At 55.8% G+C, this 23,778-nt stretch overlaps 6 protein-coding genes across 6 annotated transcripts; 2 read left to right on the forward strand and 4 right to left on the reverse strand.

Moving 5' to 3' along the window:
• Positions 1-374: 374 nt before the first annotated feature.
• Positions 375-7,945, reverse strand: CHK1 (ATP-binding hybrid sensor histidine kinase/response regulator; the record flags this gene model as incomplete). Its single annotated transcript, XM_083193862.1, has 3 exons — positions 375-710; positions 769-7,738; positions 7,815-7,945. 3 exons carry the CDS (start codon positions 7,943-7,945, stop codon positions 375-377), a joined length of 7,437 nt encoding a protein of 2,478 aa, XP_083050810.1.
• A 1,781-nt stretch (positions 7,946-9,726) lies between these two features.
• ACO1O0_004424 (protoporphyrinogen/coproporphyrinogen oxidase) lies at positions 9,727-11,598 on the reverse strand (the record flags this gene model as incomplete). The annotated part of the gene is made up of 6 exons (XM_083193863.1): positions 9,727-10,329; positions 10,388-10,813; positions 10,880-11,230; positions 11,298-11,378; positions 11,435-11,504; positions 11,585-11,598. 6 exons carry the CDS (start codon positions 11,596-11,598, stop codon positions 9,727-9,729), a joined length of 1,545 nt encoding a protein of 514 aa, XP_083050811.1.
• A 4,687-nt stretch (positions 11,599-16,285) lies between these two features.
• ACO1O0_004425 (triose-phosphate transporter family-domain-containing protein) lies at positions 16,286-17,708 on the forward strand (the record flags this gene model as incomplete). The annotated part of the gene is made up of 4 exons (XM_083193864.1): positions 16,286-16,419; positions 16,492-16,559; positions 16,631-17,262; positions 17,325-17,708. The coding sequence occupies 4 exons, from the start codon at positions 16,286-16,288 to the stop codon at positions 17,706-17,708; spliced, it is 1,218 nt and encodes a 405-aa protein (XP_083050812.1).
• A 1,127-nt stretch (positions 17,709-18,835) lies between these two features.
• RPL27B (60S ribosomal protein eL27) lies at positions 18,836-19,566 on the reverse strand (the record flags this gene model as incomplete). Its single annotated transcript, XM_083193865.1, has 3 exons — positions 18,836-18,843; positions 18,951-19,287; positions 19,504-19,566. 3 exons carry the CDS (start codon positions 19,564-19,566, stop codon positions 18,836-18,838), a joined length of 408 nt encoding a protein of 135 aa, XP_083050813.1.
• Positions 19,567-20,305: 739 nt separating this feature from the next.
• On the reverse strand, positions 20,306-21,103 carry ACO1O0_004427 (uncharacterized protein; the record flags this gene model as incomplete). The annotated part of the gene is made up of 1 exon (XM_083193866.1): positions 20,306-21,103. One exon carries the CDS (start codon positions 21,101-21,103, stop codon positions 20,306-20,308), a length of 798 nt encoding a protein of 265 aa, XP_083050814.1.
• A 1,124-nt stretch (positions 21,104-22,227) lies between these two features.
• Positions 22,228-23,478, forward strand: ACO1O0_004428 (Glyoxalase/Bleomycin resistance protein/Dihydroxybiphenyl dioxygenase; the record flags this gene model as incomplete). The annotated part of the gene is made up of 1 exon (XM_083193867.1): positions 22,228-23,478. The coding sequence occupies one exon, from the start codon at positions 22,228-22,230 to the stop codon at positions 23,476-23,478; it is 1,251 nt and encodes a 416-aa protein (XP_083050815.1).
• Positions 23,479-23,778: the final 300 nt, after the last annotated feature.

Below are 23,778 nucleotides of genomic sequence, written 5' to 3' on the forward strand. Positions count from 1 at the left end.
GCAAGTGGCGCTATAAGCAGGGGGAGGAGACCCAATCGTCTCCCCTTTGGTATACTCGATGCGATGACTGCCAGTGTCATGAAATCGTAACAAGATCAGCTTGGGAATATCCGATCTTTAAGTGAAGATGGTTGCTGCGGCGCTGACGTGCTTCTCGTCAGCCCATCCATAGCCGCTGATAGCGGCTTTTCAGTCACATCGCCGTCCTCCGTTGAAGTTGCTGAGGTTCTCTGTTGTGGTGCTTTCTTGGTGAGGAGACCCTTGGACCGCTCGGTGGTCTTGTCCGCCGTCGGCTTGTCAGGTACTGCCTTTTCCGCTACTGTGTCACTATTGCCCCGGTTCTTGGTGAGTTTGCGTGGCTACCGCTTCTAAGGCTACGGCGAAGTTTCCGGTACCGAGCCCACATTGTCGCTAGATGTTAGACTCGTGCTAGAGGGGCTCCGGAGGGGATGGTCTCCCCCCGATGTTGGCGACGGTCCATCACCAATGGTGGGCTCCAACATGGGGGAGTCTTTGGCCTGGAGACTCGTTGAATCTAGCGGCTGGTTGAAGACGGCACCGTCCCGCATCGGGTCTGACACCGTCACCTCGGGTGGCAGTGGGTTGTCTTCAGGTGTGTCCACGGCCTTGGGCCCATCCAAAGCAGCCTCGTTCTCTTTGGGTACCGCCGGTTCCTGCGTTTTGCGAGATGACTCAATCACATTGGGATGCTATCGACGTCCAGGTCAGCCGAACGCCGTTAGTGCTCTGTGGCAGTGCCTATCTTACCTGTGCGCTGAGGTACGCGTCTAGCTTCTTCTTGAGTACCTCTGATCGCACCGGCTTGGCCAGGTAGTCGTTCATACCCGCTGCCAGGCACTTCTCCCTGTCGCCCTGGATTGCCGATGCTGTCATTGCGATGACGAGGATCTTGCGGACTGCCTCGATCGGATCCTTCCGAATGAGCTTTGTAGCTTCGTAGCCATCTAGCACCGGCATCTGCACATCCATGAGGACAATGTGATACGGGTTACCCTCGTTGGCCTTTTGTCGTAGGCCCTCGACAGCCTTCAAGCCATTCTCGTACGCGCTGACGTTGGTGTAGCCCAGCCGCTGGACGTACTGAATGGCAATCTTTTGGTTAATGGGGTTGTCCTCAGCAACACAGATGCGAACGTCCTCCTTCGAGATGGAGGAGAGATCGAGGTAGGGGTTGGCGGAGGCTTCCCTCTCGGCGATAGACGAGGATCCTGCTGCCCTACCAGATACCGACAAGGTACGATCAAGGGGGGGTGGCGACTTGGACTGCGCATCACCGGCCGAGACGTCCGACTTGGCCTTGTCGAAGGACACGGTGAACCATGCAGTGGTTCCTACTGTCTCCTCGCTCTCCAGCTGGATCTTACCGCGCATCATTATCTCGATCAGAGACTTGCAGATACTCAGTCCTAGACCGCTGCCACCATACTTTCTTGCTGTGCTGGCGTCCGCCTGGCTGAAAGGCCGGAACAGCTTCGCAAGTTGCTGCGGCGGAATGCCAATACCCGTGTCTCGGACCCAGAATGTGAGTGTGGCCTTCTCCTTGGTCTCATTGTCAAGTTTTGCGCCGATAGTGATGGAGCCGTCCTCAGTGAATTTGAGACTGTTCCCGATGAGATTCCCTAGCACCTGATGAAGTCTGATGGGGTCTCCATAGATGAGCATCGGGGGCAGATTGATATCTTGGATGATCTTAACGTTCTTCTTGGATGTCTTCTCCCGGTTGCTATACGAGACGGCGCGAACAACCTCCCTGACCATTTCCTCGGGGTTGAAGGCAATGATATAAAGCTTCATTTTGTCTGCCTCCATCTTTGAAAAGTCCAAGATGTCGTTGATGACAGTCAGCAGCAGGTCGGCAGACACACGGATCGAGTCGGCCATCTCGAGCTGCTCTCTATTCAGGTTGCTGTCGCGAAGAAGTTCCGAGTTGCCAATGACGCCATTGAGGGGAGTCCGAAGCTCGTGGGATACGTTTGCCAGGAAGATGGATTTTGCCTTGGCCGCCTCCTCCGCAAGCTTGACATTCCTCTTTGCCTCGGCCTCTGCGTCCTTGGCCTTTGTCTCCGCCTCGAGAGCCTTAGCCAGGGCTCGCTTCTGCACACTGACCATTGATCGGTTCTCAGCAGATATCTTCTCGACATTCTTCATCGCCACGGCGTTGGAATAGCTGATCCCCAGTTGCATCACCAAGAGTTGCAGTACGCTGACGTTGCGGTCGGTGAAGGACCCTGGCTCGCCTTCAAGATATAGCACGCCGTGTAACTCCCTGTCGGCATGCTTAATGGGAATAGCGATGATGGCTCTACCCATCGGGTTTCTTTGAAGCCAGCCATCGCTTACATTGCCAAACCGTTCGTCGCTGACGAGGTCCGAGACGAAGACGGACTCCAGGAATCGGGTACAGTAGAGAACGACGTTCTCGGCAATAAGAGATGTTCCAGAGAGACGCAGCCCAGGTTTGTGTGAAGACGCCCCCTTCTCTGGATCGCCGCTGGCGGCCACGCACCACCCGTCGTTGTTGTTCTCCTTGACCACAATGGCAGCCAGGGTGGCAGAGCCGCCGCAGGTCTGCAGGATAACATCGCACATGGTCTTGAGGAGCTGGTCTATTTGCAGGACCGAGGATATGACTTGTGAGCTGACCAAAATAGCATGCAGATCGATCATATCAAGCGCAGGAAGGCCAGCCCCAGCCTCCGTTTGCATATTGGTATTCTTCTGCCAGGCGCCGATGCGTTCGCCCTTGAGCTCCGCTAGGTTGTTGGACGGCGTCTGTGTCAGCTCCTCCCCGACCTCGCCGTCCACAGCACGATACTGCACCACAGGCGCAGTATCCGTGACAAAGTCGGTCTGAACACCAGAATCGGCCGTCCGGTGGTTGCGAGTTGGCCCATGGAGAAGCAGACTGTGCTCTTCTTCGATCGCCAGGGCGACACCCGTGGCAGCCAGCTGCCGGAACAAACCCACAGCGTCCAGGAGGGATCTACGGGCACATCTCCGCGCCTTTCTCCGCAGGAAGAAACCAGCCATAAGATAGTTGACCAGGGCTTCTTCAAACAGGAAGTCGTGCTCGGCTGCATTGTCCAGAGCTTGTTCGTAATGTTGAATGGCCTCGCCGTGGTTGTCCGTCAACTCGGCGATCTGGGCTTCCAGGATGCGGAACCACGCAAAATAGTTGATTTGGGACACCGTTGCCCAGTCTTTTATCTTCTTGGTAAAGTCCCGCAACTCCTCAACAACTTGGTCGCGTTGCGACGCATAGTCCTCTGGCTGACAGCGGGGATCCTGCATCAGACGAAGCAACTGCCCTGTACGAGCCAGGCCGTAGAACAACAAAACGAGCCTGCTGTTTCGGAGGGACCAGATCATCGCGAGGTTATCGAGGCACCTTTTCCCAACCTCAACCGCGCGCTCATAGTGACCATACAGGAACAGAGGAACCAGCTCTATAGTCTCATATAGGAGTGTTGATCGGTTGCTGTGCTGCGTCCTACCCATCAACCAATTCTTGTAGCTTGTCGTATTATGCTGCTCGTCGGTCATGACTTCTAGAGGGTCCCTGGTTCTGGTCTTTCCTTGGAGAGAACGGCTCAGTTGCCGAATAACCAGCACCAGAGCTCCACCTCTTGTGTCATAGTACCAGTTGGGAATCTCTTCACAGCCGTACTGGCAGAAGGCCTCCAAGTCTATGTAATTCTCGCTTGAGAAGAACTTCACGACGGCGAATAGCCCGTAGCTCAGGATGGTCGATGTCCTATCTCCAGCGCTAGAAGCATAGTCCACGGCGTCCTCCATCTGGGCTAGCGATACCGGCATGGGATTGCAGGTGTGCCCCACGAGGAGGGGGTATAGCATGAGGCCGCGCGCAACCGAGAATGAGTCGTTGGCCTGCTGCAGTAAATATTGGGAGATGCCCCCAAGCTCGACAGCGAACTGCGTCATGCTGAAGCGAGCCAGAGCCACGACAGCCATGTGAAGGAATGCCACACCTGACTGAGGGAATACGCCCTTAGTGAGATGCGTCTCAAGCATGACCAGGACGAGGTGGTAATAGCGGAGACAGTCGCTCCACCACGCGGCACTCGCCGTCTCAGACAGCACAGCACCGATAGACGCCAATGTGGGGTCAGACGGCTGGTTCAGGTTGAGCAGTGCTGAGCGATCCATCGACTGGATTTGAATTGAGAGCTTCTCAAACTTCTGGTCGCACTTTTCGTACGTCGGCTCCTCGTCTAATTCAACGCCGAGAGCTGCCAGGCACTCCTTCAGCGAAAGCACGGCGGCCTGTGCGTTTCCATTCTGAGAGAATATCCTCGACTGCAACACAAACGCAGGCGCCTTGTCGATGGCAGTTTTCGCATTGCGGAAGATGACGGTGAGGAGATCATGAGCGGGTTGGTGCTGGCCCATGAAGAGATGGCACTCTGCCGATCGGAGGTAAAGCTGGATGGTTTCGTCGTAGGATACATCTTCCGCCCCCTCGACCCAGGGATCAGGCTGCAACAGGTTGACTGCAGCTTTGTAATACTTGGCGGCCGTTGGACGAGCTCCGTTCTCCGTCGAAAACTGGGCACAATCGACAAGTAATTTTCGGAAGCGACGCCGGTGTTTCACCCGACGCTTGATAATGTCGAGAGCTTCGCAAATGTGGAACGCTGTGTTATCCCGCAGTCGGACCTCGTGTGAATAATATTTGAGTAAAGTCTGTGCGATTATAAAATGCATCTTCCGGGAACTGCACTCTTTGAGCTCGGCAGCAGCCTGGACAAATCGGTCGTGGGCGAAGCGAAAACGGTCGTCAATCTCGCTCGCCACAATTATATAGGCCTGGATAGCCGCCTGCAAGCCTGCAATGGCCTCGGTATGTGAGTAGCCTCGGCGGCGATGGTCCACGCAGTGGCCTGCCGAGTCTTCGTCCTCATAGTCAAACTCTCCGCCCATCAGACGACAGATGAGTTCAAAGGAGAAGCTGTTGCCCAGCAGAGCGGCCCAGGCAAGCATCGTTCGTGCCGCTGGTGGGAGTTCGTCCAGTCGGCGGGTAATAAATCCCGTGTCCAGCACGTCGTAGTCCTTCTCGCCTCGGAACTGCTCGAAAAGCCTATCCAAGTCGAAATGCCACATGCTATCTCGATAGTCGTACCAGATACATTTCTTTCGGTGGCAAGCGCTCAGCATCTCGCGGATGTAGAACGGATTCCCTGCCGTCTTGGACTGGATGACCAAGGCAAGGGATAGAATCTCGTCCCGGGGTCGGCAAAGCGTTGTTGAGACATACTGAACGATATCATCTTCGTTGAGTGGTGCGAGGGGTATCCGGGTCACTGTCGGGGCGCCCGAACGAGGGAATTCATCGGATTCCGGTGGGTGAAGTATACTGTGCATCCTCTCGGTTGAAAGCTCGTCGGATCGATAAGTGATGATAATGACCATTTTCATCCGGGCGCTGATAATCTGGCTGATAAGCTCAAGGGACTCGTCGTCGGCGAAATGCAAGTCGTCCAGGCAGAAGCATATAAACTTATGGGAGGTAAAGACACGAAGGACTTCCAAGAAGGTGTTCATGAGCCGCATGGTCTTGGTGGACGCGCCGGCGCGGAGGAAGTCCTGGGATGTCTGAGAGGCAACACTGGGATTCCTACCAACGGGACCCGGAGAACTTCCAGGTGATGAGCCGCGGCGGTTCCCATGACCTCGTCCATTGTTACGAGACACAGAACCCTGGGAAGAAGTAATGGAGCGTGCTACCAGCGAGGAGGAATCGGGGGGGCCCAATAGAAACTCGGGCAACCCCAGAACTCGATGCAGCATGGGCCAGACGGGGCGTATGTACTGCTTGAGGCCCTGGTGGAATGGGGTGTCTGTGTTCCTCTCCCCCCAAACCTGCTTGAACAGGGACGACAGCAGCTTGAGCAGGGGACCGAACGCAGTTCTTCGAGATGTGTCGAATTTGGCTGTAGCACAGTATCCTCGGCGCCTGGCCTCGGGGAGGACGCTCTGCACCAGGCAGCTCTTCCCCAGTCCGCCGGCTCCTTCGATGAGGACAACCTCACAATGCTCGCGCCTTCTGAACTTGGCGTTTCCCAATTGCTTCGACAGGCTAGAAGCGGACGACTCACCTACACTCTGGCGGTTCCCGTCTGTGCCAACGCTATCAACCAGGCTGCGAGTCTCCAGTGAGATGGACTGGTGCCTTTCCCACGGGCGAGCTAGGCGGGTTGGGGCACCGGATTGGTTCGAGGAGATGGTCTCCCCTGATATCGTCTGTGTATCTGACTGGAAAGACAGCTGACCACCAGGCATGCTTCTCTGGTGCTTTGATGGATCAGAGGAAACTGTGTGAGTGAAGGAACCACTCCGACGATTCGTCCCTTCTACCGAGCTAGCTCCCGAGCTGGAGAGATCATCAAAGCCAGGGATATCAGTAAGATTGGAGCCATCAGAGAAGCGGCTCACGGGTCCCCTGCGGTTCCCAGAATGGCTCTTGGCAACCCGCTCAATCACCTTAAGGAGGTCGATTCTCTCCTTCTGCCGTCCAATCATGGCATTAGGTAGCATGAAAAAGGAGGACACGTCCTTGCTCCCAATCTGCCATTCGTTGAGCGCAGTCCAGTCACCGTCTCCCAAGAACTGCTGCACCTGGACCAAGTCATGTCGAAGCCCGCTTGCGGAATGATACCGGTCGGTCACATTCTTCGCAGTGCACTTTTGGATGATGCGTCCAATAACGTCCGGGATGTCGATACGGATCTCGGAAACATTCGGTATCTTCCGGCCAAGCACACCCTGGACAATATCCAGAGGCGTGTCACCCTCGAAAACCGGCTTCTGGGTCAGCAGCATCCAGAACAAGACTCCAACAGAGTAAATATCAGTCCTGCTATCAGGCTCGGCGGGCATGCGGCCGGTCTGCTCTGGACTGATGTATAGAAGCTTGTTCTTAGACCCCAGCTCTTTCGTCAATGTTGACCAGCCAGTACTCGTCAGTCCGTGCTCAAAGGAGCGGATACCGGAGCCAAACGATCCCACTCTGACCCTGTTCTCCTCAACATTGAAATGGAAAGCGTCGCCTCGAATCTCGCCGTGGACGATCCCCTGGCCATGGTGAAGAATCTCCAGGCACTGCGAAGCGCCGATGGCAAAGTCGAGGAAGTTCTCCAAGCTGATGGGTGGCTGGAGCTTGAAGTGCGGATTCCGGTACGTTTCGAACGAGTCTCCCACTTTGTGAGCCTTATAGAAGGCGGGTCCCAAGTCAAGAACCTGCCACAGATAGTTGTCGCCGGGGTGCTGGTATATAGCAACAGTGATTGTGCCTCTGTCGCCGGGGACGGGAGTCAGCCGAATGAGATCGATGGGCTTGACAACGTGTTCCCCCGTCGGATCAACCGTGGTTGTTAGGCTCTTGGTGATGTGGAAAGCCCGCTCCTCTCGGAGGCCGTGATACGAGACCCGCGCAACAACAGCCTCCTCCCCGAGGTACTGGATGTCGGATGAGGGCGGTGAGGAGACTCCTGGGGTGGTGTGGAGAGGCTGCGATGACTGCTGTGTTTGTATTTGTGTTTGCGGCCACGACGAGATCGAGTAATCGAAGGGAGCTGGGTGTTCGGAAGGCGAAGGCCCGCCCGAGGAGATTCTCGATAGTGATCCTGGACTTGGGACATTGTGCGGTGTAGTCGGGGCTGGGGAGAAAGCTGAGATGTGGCGAGTGCCAGCAACGTGCCTAGAGAGGAAAGAAGTGGTCAACAAGAGAGATGCTTGGGACCACGGAAGCCCGGACCGGACGGAAGGGAGCTTACCAGAAGTCATATGTCGAGTGATAGGGCAGCTTGGACTCATCCCACGTGTAGCCAGCGATCTGGCGAAGGCGTTCGTAAAGCCGGGGCGGCGGGTCGAGAAGGTCGTCGGGCATGAGGGCGGCACCGTCCATCTTGGTTGCGAAGCTCAACAGGCGTCGCTGCCCGGCTGGCTGGATGACTGCAGCGCGGACGAGATGCAGTGCAGGGCGATGGAGGGACCAGAGCGCTCTACCTTTTGCATGCAGTCCACAATCATCCAGGGCCGTCTGAAGCGCCCATCCTCGATGGTTTTTTTGCCCTTCTCTGGTTCGGTGGTTCGGGCGAGAGGGGGTTCTGGAGGCGATGGGGAGGTCGAGGGTCGAGGGTCGAGATCGAGGCCGGCGGGTCGGGTCGGATGGCTGCGCTGCGCTGCGCTACGCCGGGGACAAACGATCAAGACGATGGTTATTATCTAGCAGAAGCACGAGGGTCGTCGGGGCACGGGATAGACAGGTGCGCGGTGAGGTCGCAAGTGGTGCGACGAGTGTCTGAATTGGTGGATGGATGGATCCGAGGGCCAGATTGCACTGTGGTTGGCTGTTGGGTTTGTGTTGGCGGGGGCCCTGGTGGCCGTTTGTTCTCCAAGATTGCCTTGTGCAGTACTACAAGTCGACAGCAGGGGAGTTTACCACCCACTTGCTGCATCAGTGCACCGCTAGCACTACTACTACCACTTGCTTTGGTACCCGACACCACCGCACTAAACCCTGCATCTGCCCTCGCCTGCGCCATCGCAGCCTCAACCGTCAAACGTTGGAGCCGCCATCTTCACCAATGTGCATTGGTAGCATTACATGATACAAGGTAGTAAGTAAGTGCCCCGCGGGAAGGCCCGAGCCCAGCTCCAACAAAGCTGCACCAGGTCTTCGTATCGCCGCCGTCGCCAAACTACAGGCTAGAAGCTCATGTTTCCCATCACCGTACCAGTCACCATCACGTCGTCTTTGCTTCAAGCCCACCAAACTGGACCTCATCTCACCCAGCCAGGATGAGGGACGCCAATACGGAGTTTACATTGTAAAACCCCGGAGGCAGCGCGCCCACAGCCGCCTGGCGCCTCCCTCCAGTGCCTCCACCGTTGGCTTTTTTTCGCCTCTTGTGCCAGCAACCTAGACACAGATCGTCGTGGACGCAAGCGTCTCATATTCCCATATTCCAGCGTTCCAATGCCAGCGCCCAACCCGCAAGCCCTGCCGGAAGTTTTGAGCCACAAAGGTCTCACCCACCCGGGCAACCCTGCCTCCAAAGTCGCCTTAAATGATGTCAGTGGCTACAGGGATGCATTTGCCTCTTTCTGACACAATCCCGCAGCTGATGCGCCAAGGGCCGCTTGGACGACTCAAAGGTGCATCACCACGGAGTTTGGCAGGTGGCAGCAAGCAGTTCATCTCTTCTGTTGCAAGGCGCCCGGTGCGTGGAGATAAACTTATCATTAGCTGTAATACAGCGAATGAGGATGTCAAAACGGGCACTAGATGGGCACTCGACATGGTCAGCCCACACTTTACACGGCAAGCCCCAATTTAGTACTAGTTCGCGACGACGCACGAATGGCCACAACTTTATCACGCAGCTCGTTCATCGCGTAAATGAGAAAAGGTCGTCATTTACTTTCTATCGTGGCCTTCTCTACCTAAAATACCGTTCTTTCTTAGAATGAAGAATCTATGCCAATATCGAAAAGCTGTGCCGCCCAGCGAGGTCGCAACAGCCTCTATCCGCCCGCTCTCATCAATATCCCAGATCCTGTCCCAGCAAAATGGCCAAAAGGTTTTCCCACGCTCATGAAGCTCTCTTATACTCGTAACTCTCAAAACATAGCCGGCCGGACCGGTCCGTCGGCTCTCTATTTTCGCTCGCGTCTCGACAGCATTTAGTTGCGGCTGTGGCTGGGAAGCTGCTTGGTGCTGGGGTAGTCAAAGGACTGATCAAGCCGCCTCTCAGTGTTCTTGCGGGTGTTGACAAAGTCGGGGTAGTTGAGCGTCAGCTCGACAGCGCCCTGGGCGATGGCATCGACGGCCTCGACACCAAGCATAAACGAGTGGTCCTGGTTGCCGACCTCGTACCGCCAGCTGCCGAAGCGGCCACGGGAGTAGATGCCCATATCCTGGAGCTTGGGCAGGAGCTCCTTAAGGACACCCTCGCGCTCCAGAGAGGGGGTGGGGTAGCCGTGGTCGAACTTGCGGTGGTAGGTGGAGACAATCTCATCGTCGGCCTTGATCATATCCGTGTTGATCAGGCCCTGGATGCTGTCGCGGAGGAGGTTCGCCTCATCAACAGGCTTCATGGTGGACTGGGAAACCTCCAGCATGACAGACCAGTAAGGACCCTCCTTGGCCTCAGTAGAGGAAGCCTTGGTGCCGTTGGCAAGGTACATGGTGGGCAGCTTGGCGTCCTTCTGGGGCTGGTTGTAGGGAGAGTAGTTGGAGAAGATGGTGGCACGGTAGAAGGGGCAATTGTCCTCGGGGAAGTACAGCTAGAGATCATGTCAGCTATGCGTTTCATCGCAAATTGGGGAGGGGGGTCTCTCTTACCCAGCACTTGTCACCGATGCGCTCAGGGCGCTCACCACGGATACCAACGCCAATAACGTGGGTAGAGGAGTAGTAGAGACCCTTGGAGAGGCTGATGAGCTCCTGGTTGCCCATCTTCTCAACGAGGTGGTCGACAGCCATGGTGTTGATGAGCTTGCCGTAGCCGATGGTGGTGCCGTCGGCAAGGGTGACGGTCTTGCCCTCGGCATCGACCTTGGTGACCTCACCGCTCTTGCCAAAGCGCTTCTTCTCCTTGGGGATGGTGTTGGCGACGGCAGTCCAGATGCCACCGGTACCATCACGGGCCGGGAATCGGAACGTGGCGTTAGGGCCCCAGTTGCCAGCAACCTTGTTCAGGATGACGTTCCTGGTAACGGTCTTGACGTCCGGAGCGGCGACACGCTCACCGAGCCACTGGCATTGCATCTGCGGGGGCGGAAATTAGCAACTGTCTCGCGGCTGGTCCGGTCCGGTGGGTGGTGGAGGCCTTACCTTGGTGGTGGGAACGGCCCAGACCTTGTAGTTGTAGGGACGCATGAAGATGTCGGCAACACCCTCGCCGGTCATGCGCATGATCCACTCATCAAAGTCCTTGGGCTTGGTGTTGGCCACGCGAGCCGTCAGGGCAGCATCAATCAGACCGTCCATGCACTTGACCTGGTCCTCCTTGGGCAGCATGGAGATGTTGTTCTGGAAGGGGTAGGGGACCCAGAGCTCCTTGTAGCGGACATAAGAGATGCGCTGGTGGGTGAACCAGTCATCCTCCTTGGGGAGAGCCTCGTCGAGGCAGTCGTCAAAGTACTTGTAGTGGGAGAAGATGACGTGACCGCCAACATCGTAGAGCTATCGTGCGCCGGTCAGCTTGGGCAAGATGCGAAAGGGGGGGTTGGGGAGTCATTGGAGTACGTACGAAGCCCTCGTCGGTGGTATCGGTACCGGCAAGACCACCAGCCTTGTCGGCAGAGTCAATGATGAGCCATGACGGGCCGTTCTATTCGAAGCTGTCAGCATTGGGAGCCGGTGCCCAACCAGGCGGTGAGCACGCACGATCTGATTCAGACGCTTCGCAGCACCGAGACCAGTAGGTCCCATGCCAATGACGAGGACGTCAACGTTACTGGAAAGCAGCAGTCAGCTTGCAAGCTCGTCATGTGTAATCGAGGCCGGCGGGAGCTTCGTCGACAATCGCAAACTCACATGTCGGCACCCATGGTGGGGGATTTTGGGGAAGTCGAGATGTCAACGAGGTGGGGTTGAGGTAACGGAAGACTGGAAGACGTCGTCGTGCAGATGCCGAGACGTGCCAACGATGCAAAGCAGAGGGCTAGCTGGTGGACGGAGAGAAGAATGGAAGCGGGTTGGGAGGAATGGACAATGGGAGGGAAGCTCACAGCTTAGAGGGGAATTATCGAACGGACAGATAGGTAGCGGGAGCCAGCAAGAAAAGGAGAGCGGTGTCTCGATGGAGGGGCTGAAATTATTCTGGGTCCAGGGGTGGGAGGCACACCAGTGACACCACACACCACACCAGCCAGCCCACACCAGCTGCCCCACCCCCTGGATTAGATTCTTGGAGTCGCCAGCAGACTGTCACTGTGCCAGCGGTTGGGAGTGGCCCAGGGCCCACCTGGACGCCGCTCACCCACCCCAGCCACTGAGCGCCAGTGTGTGCTCGAGTCCAGCTCCATTCGTTTCCAACCTGATTCCAGTTTGATTTTTCTCATTACCACCACCAGCACCACCAGCACCACAACCACCGCCCAGTGACACAATTTTAGCGCACCTCGATCCGGCCTGGTCTGTTGATCAAGGTGGGTGAAGGACGGCCTGGTACTAGTACTGTTGTCTAATAGCTGCTGGGACGGTACAAATATAGTGATGGTCTGTCTCCTTAGCTCGTTCTAAACACCCATTGTTTCTCTTCCCGTCCCGTCACTGCCGTCTCCAATCAGTCCAAGCATACTACGAGTACGGGTATGAAATACCGGAATTTGGCTACTTCCGCATACGTACGTTGTGTGTGCTATTATACCAGGCAACTCAGGTTGCCAGATACGATACGGCGTACAGTGGCGGTGGATCAATGCTCAGGATTCCTTGGGAGTGGTGGATGCGGCCTCGGGAGCCGTCGAACGTGTGCAGTCCCCAGCAACGGGCCCTGGGCTCGAAGCTTGGCCTCCCGAACCCGTTATTAGCGCCTCGTGTCCCCTGTTTCCAGACACCATCAGCAAACAGATTGGGGCCGGGCTCATGGCATTGACAAAATCGTACAGGACGGGTTTCGTCTCCAGGCATCCAGCTCACCTCTGCTCTCAGACAAAACAGACATTGGATTATCTACTCAAATCACCCGCACTAACGTTCTACTACTGCCTACATAGGAGGCAATATGTATTACTCAACAAGTGTGTGCCGAATCCATGGTAGGTACTACCACTCGTATGAGTACAATCATCAAGATAAGTTTCCGAAACGGGGTGACGGGATAACGAGACACAGCCTTAGTCACAGATTATACCTTGTCACAGGATTGAAACATCTCAACGGCGGTTTCTGGTTTCTTCTTCCTGAATCCTAGCTGCGACGAAGCTAGGGCCTGGGGCAGGGCCCCCGGGGCACCAAAGGCGATCTTATTGATTGCATCCTAGGAATCTGCTTGAATCTTGAATCTTGATCAATCCTAGCCATCAATCCCCCTGTCCTTCTGGATTGCGCGTCCCCCGACTCTGTTGGCAGCATTCCCCACGATCTTCAGCGCTCCCTGGCTGTCTCTTGCTGAAACATTATTATCAAGTTCTGCCTATCCGCACTCGGAACATAATAGCACAGCGTCAAGGGCGATGGCAATAATACTGTCCGTCCGCAGCTCAGTGAAGCTGGCCTAATGCAGCACAGTATTATTACTACACACAAACAGATCCGGGCTATTGTCGGATTGGGCGAGTGAAATGATGCTATGCTTCGCGGTCCGCAGACGGCGCTGGTCCACCACCTGGAGTTGTAATTTCCTAAAATGAGGGCAATTCCACCACGCCGGGGCTCTCTGCACGTTGCCTGATATATTGATACAAAGGCGACCAACCCCAACAACCTAACCCCCATGGGCCCGACGTCACAACGTGGACAAACGCACGGCTCTCGTGTCTCGACATTCAGCAGTGTACAGTGCCGTCCCAAGCTACGGATACGAATTCCATTTTACTCGTCCCAGTGTTGCGCATTACCTAGTTGGCCGCCGCAACGTGTCTCTCCAGAATGACGACTGGACATTACACTCGCCGGAATAGGAGACTGCCTTCTCAAAGCAGCTACAACGTGCTCTTAGCCCCGGTCATCACTGTCAATGCCGGCTCCGGTGGCTCGTGGTCGGCAAGCGGGAGTTTTATCACTCGGGAATCGCATGTCATGGAGCCGCCCTGCCGTGCGACGATCCCGCCGAGGCGACCGCGCTCCGTTGCTTATCTGGCCTGCTGCTGCACATCACCGATGATGGTCGAACGTGTTACGTGCCTAATCGGCCATTCTCGCAGCGTCTCGTTCCGCGGCCGTTGATCACCCATCGAATGCAGCAAGTGACGGCGCTACCGTTGCTGCAACCAGCTCCCGGTTAAACGAGTGGCCAATATATCCCCATCTCTGCCTTCCGAAATGGACGCCGGTAGTGGATGGCAATCACCCAAGCTACGAGGTATATTAATACTACTACTCGTAGTACATGAATGTATGCCGGCACTGTAGGTAGGTGGGACACCACTGTGTTTGTACGTACATGTAAGTGGAAAGGACGCAAATACCATATTGGTCAACTCGCCTTCTTCAATCCGTTTTTTCTCTTTACCACTGTTAGTGAGCGGCGGCATTAGGGCCGACTCAATTGTTCATGATTGTGTGATCTGCTGCCCCTTACCCTAGAAAGAGACAGTTGTCCGCCTGTTCGCCATGAGGTTGTAGCCCTGAAACGAGGACGGGTCAAGATCATCCTGCCGCTATCCGCAACCGTCCCCACTCCGAGAAAAGCTTGGATCAAAGGTACCTGCGCAGTGACGGGATGGGCAGGATGGTCAAACTTCAAAGTTCAGGAAGCTGGCATGTGGCCCGTGACTTGAGTCCGTTGCCACGTATGCGGAGTACTAGTGTGTGGTAGCTAAACTACAATAGTAGGAGGCCATTGCGCATCAATAGACTACCAGTAGATATCCATAAGTGAGTTTCATTCAAATACTACCTCTTTGGTTGACCATGCGATCGGCAATGGAGTACTAGTATAGGTAGTCAGTATATTGCCTACCTAGCAGTGCATCATACCCACGGGATGGGGTGTGGGGTCAGAGACGGACGTGGTACTCCGTGCTGTCAGGACTCGAGCCTTCCAGCCGTCAATGGAATTTGGGAGTTGACCCGAGCCCGCTATCCAACGATGCTATCGCTGAAGACGGCCTGGTTGCATAAAGGGCGATTTGGCCGCGGCGGCGCTGATGGCTTGGCACATGGAAAGGCAATGCTGGGGATTTTAAGTTCTACATGCTCAGTGCGCTGCCAGGCCACAGCCTCGCTGATGTCAATTCTCGGCTCGGCAGGGCTGTGCCAAGCTTCTTGACAAGCTCGCGCCCGAACGTTTGCGGGCCACTCACGACAGAGAGTTTGCTGTCAGCCGTGTTCGTATTGCTTGGCGCCATTGTCTCGGGGTCCCGCGCCCTCCGGCACTGGGCACTAAGGACTTAAGGAGGCGCATAACGAACGCTACGGCGTACTTGGTGGTATTAAGAGATATGGCACAATGGCCAGGCTGGGGCTTGTTACGTATGTATGGGCCTCATCTCGTAACGCAGGCGTCGCAGGGGCGCCAGGTGGATGGGGCCCGTGGCTATTCCAGGAATACGATTCAGCAAAGCTTCCGACTCGATGGGGCCTTGTGACGACTACCTGTCCAGCATGCTCCAGCGCAAAATCTTTCCAGGTTTCCAACTTGGAACGCCTGCACTGCATTTCGCTCCTTGCCATGAGACGGTGCAAGTGCTGGCAGGTGCATCACCAAACAAGACGGCTGGGCGCGCCACGCCATGGGCCTGCCCCTTATCGTCCAGAGGGCAGATCACCAACGTGGGCGCATTGATTCGCCAGGACCATCGGTTCCAGGGCAACGCGACCGTTTACAGTGAGCCAGTGAGCCCGTGAGCCCGTGAGCCACTGCAGGCGAGACAACTAGGAATCCGAGATCAATGGCATTGGCAGTAGCCCCCCACTCATCAAATGCACCCCCTGAGCCGCGTGAGTGGGTGGCGCCCACCACCAGGAGGCCAAGGTCACTGCGCTGGGTCCGCGCTACCCCTATAGTACCTGCCACCCGTCACAACTCCGGCGGTCTTAGGCGTTGCCACGCGCTCGCGTCCCGTACTCCCCTTGTACTGCACTGCCAGGGCCAGTCAATTTCCAGGGGTCACCTCTTTTAATTGCCTCTGGCCGCCTCGCCCAGGCCGGCCCCGTTCCTCCGTCCCTCCTCTCCCTCTTTCTCTTTCCAAGACCGTCTCCAGCAAGAGATTTCCTCGCGAGCCTTCTCATTCTTCTTCATCTCCTGCTCTTGCACGCAACCAGCCAAGCAAGCTTTGGTGCGCAGGAAGCTTCTTTTTCTTCGCGGCACTTGACTTGACCCCCTGGCCCCATCCTCTTTGTCTTGACGAGTCCCCGCCAATTGCATATTCGCGCCCCTCCTTTACGACCCCTTGAACTTTGTTGCAGGACTCTGATTGTCCGTCCGCTCGTTTGCGCGTCCCACGCCCCAAAATCTTCCGTCTCCAGGCGACCCGTGTCATCAACGCCCTCGCCCACCACAACCCTCAACCTCCTCCCACCTTCGAATACCTCTCCCATCAGCGCGTCAATAATCCGTAATCAGTCGCCATGGCCGAGGAAAAGTCCCGTATCTCTGGCGATGCGCCCCGCGGCAGCAGCGCCCCGGTGCTGCCCACCGTCAACCCTCAGGCAGAGAAGAGCCAGCAGTCCAGTTTCTCGCTGCACCCTGGTTTCTACGTGGTGTAAGTTGCTGAGACGAGAACAAGTCCATGCTACTCTCTGAAACAAGTTGCTGATGATTCCCTTCTCGACAGTGTCTGGATTTGCTGCAGCTCTTCCGTGATTCTCTTCAACAAGTGGCTGCTGGACACGCTCAACTTCCGTATGTTCCCCTAGCTTGATATCCAACGATCCGTTGACGCATAAGTCGCTAACAATAAATGTACTTTTAAGGTTACCCCGTTATCCTCACGACCTACCACCAGGCCTTTGCTACCGTCATGACCCAGCTCATGGCTCGCTTCACAACCCTTCTTGACGGCCGCAAGAATGTCAAGATGACCGGCCGCGTATACCTCCGCGCTGTTGTTCCCATCGGCATCTTCTTCAGCTTGAGTCTGATTTGCGGCAATCTGACGTACCTCTACCTCTCGGTTGCCTTTATCCAGATGCTCAAGGCCACCACCCCCGTCGCCGTCCTCATCTCCAGCTGGATGGTTGGAGTCTCCAAGCCCAACCTCAGGCAGTTCCTCAACGTCTCAATGATTGTTGTTGGTGTCATCATTGCTTCCATTGGCGAGATCCACTTCGTCCTCGTCGGTGTCCTGTACCAGATTGCCGGAGTCATCTTCGAGGCCCTCCGCCTCACCATGGTCCAGCGTCTTCTGAGCTCTGCCGACTTCAAGATGGACCCCCTGGTGTCGGTCTACTACTTTGCCCCCATCTGCGCTGTCATGAACGGTGTTGTCGCTCTGATCTGGGAGATTCCCCGCGTCTCCATGGATGAGGTTTACCACGTTGGCCTGTTCACCTTCTTCCTCAACGGCCTCTGCGCCTTCATGCTTAACGTCTCCGTCGTTCTTCTGGTAAGCTCAGACCCATGTGAAACAAGATGATATCAACGGCTTGCTAACGCAAATTGCTACAGATTGGCAAAACCTCTGCTGTCGTCCTGACCCTGTGCGGTGTTCTGAAGGATATCCTCCTCGTCATCGCTTCCATGATGATCTGGGGCACCCAGGTTACTGGCCTGCAGTTCTTCGGTTACTCCATCGCTCTTGGTGGCATGGTCTACTACAAGCTCGGCTTTGAGCAGCTCAAGGGCCACATCGCTGATGCCAACCGCTCATGGGCTGAGTTCGGCGTCCGCAAGCCCGTCCTCCGCAAGCTCATCATCATTGTGGCCTCTGCCTTCCTGCTTTTCACCCTGTTTGGCGGCCTGGCCCCTACCTACGCGCCGGAATATGACCCGCGCAAGCTTGCCAACGAGGCGAGCACCCGCTTCGGCAGCATGGGGGGCAAGAAGTACTAAGCTACTCTTCTAAACAACTATCTGGTGTCAGGGTATCGGCTGTTATGGTCTCCCGCCATCTTCATTACATCAAGGGCAACGTCAAGGCGTTGAATTCGGCTGGTCACATGGCGATCTAGGCAAGGGCTAAAATCTGTTCTTTCCCCTTTTTCTTTTCCGGCGCCTTGAACTGAAAAACTGTTCGAGTACATACTTTCGCTGTTCTGTGAGACCTTTCTAATTTGGAGACTTTGAGAATTATGCTTGGAAGAATGTGGGTTTTACGAGTGTATAGCTATAGAAGCTGGGCGCAGAGCGCAAGGTCGGGGCCGCATGACTTGCATCACGAAAGGTCTAATCCGTTTACACAAAATCCTCTAGACGGCGTTGGAATCCATCGAGCATAGAAACGTATAAATGAAACAAACTTCAATTCCAACGTTGTACATATCATGGGTTTATGTGTGCCTTGTACGATTTTGTTGTGGTGACGAGTCGCAGTTCGACGCTGATTTTCCGAGCTTTGTAACTTCAATTTCGCCGGTGTGGAAAGTGCGTGTTACATCCTACCTCATTTGTGCTGTGTGACAAGGTTCCGTGGGTCTGGCATGTCTCTTCATTGGGATGTAGTATTGGTCTAACGTTTCGATGCAGGCATATTAGCTCGCCTTTGCATCAGGGTTCAATGATCAAGCGTCGACCACCTCGGTCAGAACAGATGCCAATGGCTGCCCAACGGTGTGATGAACGCCAGGCTCTGTATTCTAGTACAAGGAGTCTACCATGTTACTCGCATCGAGGGCACACGTCAAGGTCAGGACAAAGAAAATTCGTCATATTGAGCCGCCCGTCCCATGGACGGCCCGATGCCCCCCATGAGTCTACCTCGCCATGCGATTTTTTCCCTCCACCTGGAGCATCAAAATAATAAAGACGGGGGAGAGCGAGCGGTAAGCCCTCTTGCCCCTAGCAGAGGGCATCGACCCCACACCACGTCACTTCGCATTTTTCGACAGTCACGCAGCAGGCCATAGTGGTGATTTCAAGTGAACTTCATATTCAGTCCATAAACCGGGGATCCGTAAGTGCCACTCGATGCTCTATACATCCCGCAAAACTCCCTAACCGTGACGGAGGAAACGATACTTTTAAAAGCCTGTAATGTGAAAATCCCGTCAGCAAACTGAAAGAATATAGGACATCTCGCAGGGTCCACGAGTAGGTAGTTGGTAAGGTGGGAGGTGGGGTGGGAGGGAAACTCACGCAGAGGGGTGAAGAACCAGCGGTTCTTGCCGCTGGTGTAGCGCTCCTCCAGGACCTTCTTGACCGTCTTCTTCGCATCCTCACGCTGGCTGACCTCCTTGAAGGTATCGGCGGAAATGGTGCCCTTGAGGCCCTCGAGCTCGAGGGTGTAGCGAGTGGGCATCAGGTGGTTGTAGTTGATGACCTTGATGAAGGGCTTGATCTTGGAGCGCTTCTCCTGGCGGGCCTTGGACATGCGGCGGGTGATCTTCTCGGGGTAGCGCTCGATGCCGGCGACGACGGCGTGGCCGAAGGGGTGAGGCTTGTTGCCATTGTCGAGGGGCTGGATGATGACCACCTGAGAAAAAGAATTCAAGTCAGCCAAAAGTGTTCCTTCGTTCGTCTCCCATTGACAATCCAGTCGTAGGCAGTGCCTCTCATCTCATCGTCGCTCATGGTTCTTCTTCCAATGCATCCCCGCCCCTCCGCTTCCCATGCGCAAACTTTCTTCGACGAGCCGTCCAGAGGGGGGAGGGCAGCAACGAGAGGGGAGTCATTTCGGAGGCAATCGTACCTTCTTGCCGGCGTATCTGCCGCGGGTGATGATGGCGACTCGGCCGACCTTGAGGAACTTCATCTTGCCCTGTTGTCGCGGTCGGATGTGGTGCTGGGTGGTTAAGAAATCGTCGTCGTGGACCGTGACCGGGAATTTGGTGTAAAATTCGGGGTTTGTGGGCTTTGCAAATTGGGGCAAGCCAGTGGGAGCTAAGTTATCACGTGATGTGCATCTGGGCCCCATTTTCCGAGTTCTCAGGTTTGGGTGGTCCGTGCGCTCTGAGGTCGGTCAATCCAAGGTGCCGAGTCGGAGCTGCCGCCTCCCGATTCCCAGCGCGCGTTAAACACTCGTTTGAGTTGCTGAAGGAGGCTTCATTCACCCAACTCACGACTCTACAGACCTCATTGCGACTCGCAATAATGGCCCCTCCTACCTACATTATCTCCCGGGTCGCTGACCCTATTTTTGCCGTATTCATCGGCGTCTCTGCTGCTGTAACGCGCATCAACCGTGAGCAGAAGGCCAAGGGGAAGACGGGCAGCGAGGCTGTTCAGGATGCACTACGGTACGTTAATAGTGTCACAGGAGGCATACTCTGGCTTTCCTCCCTTCTTATCTCTGGAACAATTGCTCACAGATGTTGACACAGTCGTTTGGGTCTCTCAAATAAGTCATCGCAGTAATTGAATGGGTTCGGACACTGGGTATTGTTAGACATTGGCTGGTGTTCCTTGTCTACTTTTGGAACCTCGTCCCCCAGGACATGGCCGTGCTATTCACAACTAAACTCCGCCTCTCTATACCGCTTCCGACACCTGGCTTACTGGCCATACGCTGGCCCGTATTCCTCCTTCATGGCCTGCCGCACGATTTGTCCGCAAAGCTTGGCCGTGGGGTTGACACTCACGGCCAGGCCCTTTGCAATCTGATTCCCATACCGTCCGCCAAGCGCTAGATCGTGAGACGCTCCCTCCTCGAACTCCAACCTGGTCCATTGCGACTCTCGCCGCGACTCGTCCATGTCCAACGACCTGTGCGACAGCAACTTGGCCGTCTTCAAATAAATTGCAGCCCTTTGTGTATGGGCCATTGACAGTGTCCGTGCTGCTTGCGGGGAAAGAGGTGTGCCGAGCGAGGAAGGCGAGAGGAGTGTGACAGACCGTTCCAGGTCATTCAATACCCGTGTCGAGGCCGCCACCTTCTCTGCGCGGTCGGGTTGCTCGATCAAGGGCATTGGCATCCCCGTGGTCTCGGACAGCAGCATGGCATCCCCATAGAGCCTCCGGGCTATTTGTGCCCGGTTGTTCCGGGCGCTGGCGTAGCTGGGATAGTCCGTGATGAGGCCGTCCAAGTCAGATGCGCACTGCTTGTATTCTGCGACAGCGGTCTCGGCGGAGTTCTCAGACATGGACTGGCTGAGCTGTATCTCGAGCTTCTGGATGCTCTGGATGATCTGGCGCTCCTTGGCTACAACCCTCTCATAGACGCTGGTGTCGATAATATGGGGATCCCGCGGAAGAGTCTCATCAGTGATGACCCCAGCAGTTGGATTCGACTCGGGGTCCTTGATCTTCTCTAGCACGTTGATGTCGTGCTTGGTCAATTGGACGGTCGTCATGATAACAGAAAATGAAGTTTTCAACGTCAACGAGTTCGGTGTGAGATGGAGCAGCGCCAAATGATAATATCACGAATCGACACAATACCAATGCGTTCTCGAACCGGAAGTGGTGATAATTTAAGAAGACAGGCCGGGAAGATTGTGTCGAGCAGATATTACTTTCCCCCTTCCACCATATCCCTGGCTTAACAGGAAAACTGGAGATCCCCTTGCGGGCCGTTTGCTTTGAATCGTCTCAACAGCGCCAGTGAACAAGGCGTTGGTGACGAAAGCTGACCAAAACGGCTGTTGGGGGAGGTCGGCCACTCTCGGCTTCTGGCGGCTAGCGCCGTCGAGCGGCGTCTTTCCGCCGACCACCACCAAACCACCAACCACCCGCCGTGATATTCAACGGTACGTATTTGCTCTCTACTCCAGGTGCTCGGGAGTCCTGGAGTCCTGGAGTGGATCGACGGCGCGATTAATGGCAACGATGGGCTTGGACACATCGATGTCCGCCATAGGGATTACAACGCACGACACCTCGACCAGATCACGACTGGTGCAGGGTATCTGCTGAGATATCACACGACTTCCAGTAAACAGTATACTCGCACTACCCAGGATGCAACATTTCGATATGGGAGTTCTATTTTATTTCCGCAGTATCCGACCGTAGTAACGCAACAATACCGCGCCAGCGCCACACCTTCTTTTGCCCTTGTGGCACCCCATGATCTCATCATGGTCAGCAAGCCGCCGCTCGGCCCCGTTGGTAGCCGGGCCACCTCCGTTGGTTCCAGATGACAGCTCTTCTCGCCAGGGAGCCTGCGCAGAGCCCGTGCCGGTTGCCGTTAGGCTCCACTGAGCCTTGTACCGAGCATGAGCTTGCGCGGAGGGTTTCCGGTGCGGCCTCTGGCTATGCCGGGCAGCCCTCCAACTCGGATCTCACTCATCAAAAGTGTTAGATATGGTCATTATATACCACCATGCCGGACCTTCTATCCCACAAGTGTTTGTTTGTGTCATTCACCCTCGTCTTTCATCGAATACCCGACTCGAGTCTTTGTCTTGGGCTGGAACCAACATAAAATCTCTTCTGTTGTTCTCTGATATTTCTCTGATACCCTATTCTGCACACAATGGCCCCATCCGCCATCACCGATTCGCCGCCCTCCCGGCCGGCCGATCCTGCAGCCACCGTCAACACCTCCTACGCTATTCAGCCCCCGGCCAACTTCGTCGGCTACGACCACGTAACTTGGTACGTGGGCAACGCCAAGCAGGCCGCCTCTTACTACACAAGCCTATTTGGCTTCAAGCACATCGCCTACCGTGGGCTCGAGACAGGGAGCCGGTATTTTGCCTCGTATGTTGTCGCCAACAACAATGTCCGCTTCGTCTTCACATCCCCCCTTCGCTCGGCCGAGCATCTGCCCGCCGATGAGCCCATCTCAGACGGCGAGAGGCAGCTACTGAAGGATATCCATGCCCACCAGGAGAAGCACGGTGATGCTGTCAAGGATGTGGCCTTTGAGGTGGATGATGTCGAGGCCGTCTACAACAAAGCCGTCGCCGAGGGCGCCACGGCCGTCCAGCCTCCGCGCGTGCACAAGGACCCCGAGTTTGGCTCCGTGATCACCGCGTCCATCTGTACATATGGCGACACGACGCACACCCTGATCAACCGCAACTCCTACACCGGCCCGTTCATGCCCGGCTTCCGCGAGGGCAAGAAGATGACCGCCTCTGTCACCCTGCCCGACGTGCCCCTGGCCCGCATCGACCACTGCGTGGGCAACCAGTCATGGCACGAGATGGTCTCTGCCTGCGCCTTCTACGAGAAGTGCCTCTCCTTCCACCGCTTCTGGTCTGTCGACGACTCGCAAATCTCCACCGAGTTCTCAGCCCTCAACTCTATCGTCATGGCCTCGCCCAACAACCTCGTCAAGATGCCCATCAACGAGCCCGCCCCCGGCAAGAAGAAGTCCCAGATCGAGGAGTACGTCACCTTCAACTCGGGGCCCGGCGTCCAGCACATCGCCCTCCTCACGCGCGACATCATCACTAGCGTCACGGCCCTGCGCGCCCGCGGCGTCGAGTTCATCAACGTGCCCTCCAGCTACTACGAGACCATGCGCCACCGCCTCAAGACAGAGAAGCGCTCCTGGGAGCTCGTCGAGGACTTCGCCACCATCCAGCGCCTCAACATCCTCATCGACTACGACGAGGGCGGCTACCTCCTCCAGCTCTTCACCAAGCCCCTCATGGACCGCCCCACCGTATTCATCGAGATCATCCAGCGCAACGACTTTGAGGGCTTTGGCGCCGGCAACTTCAAGAGCCTGTTCGAGGCCATCGAGCGCGAGCAGGCCGAGCGTGGTAATTTGTAGATAGCTAGTGGTATGAGGAGGGGACCGGAGTAGAAGAATGGCTGGAGGAATCACTTCTCAACATGCTGCCCCAGACAGAAAGAAGGCGCACAGCACCATCATGAGGAACGACGAGACGTCCGTCATTTATTGAGTAAAATGTACCTTACGTATCTATTATTCAAATCGGCAAACCCGATATTTGTTTATCCCGCCCACCTTTGAAATGTGATCGACCCCGCCTGCGCCTAAACAATATGCCGACTCCTATGCAATTCATGAATCGTCAGATAATTGCTCCCCTCCCGTCCTATCCCAGCC

The sequence above is a fragment of the Amphichorda felina genome (assembly GCF_050947745.1).
Source record: "Amphichorda felina strain 45539 chromosome Unknown scaffold_4, whole genome shotgun sequence".
Classification (NCBI taxonomy): domain Eukaryota; kingdom Fungi; phylum Ascomycota; class Sordariomycetes; order Hypocreales; family Bionectriaceae; genus Amphichorda; species Amphichorda felina.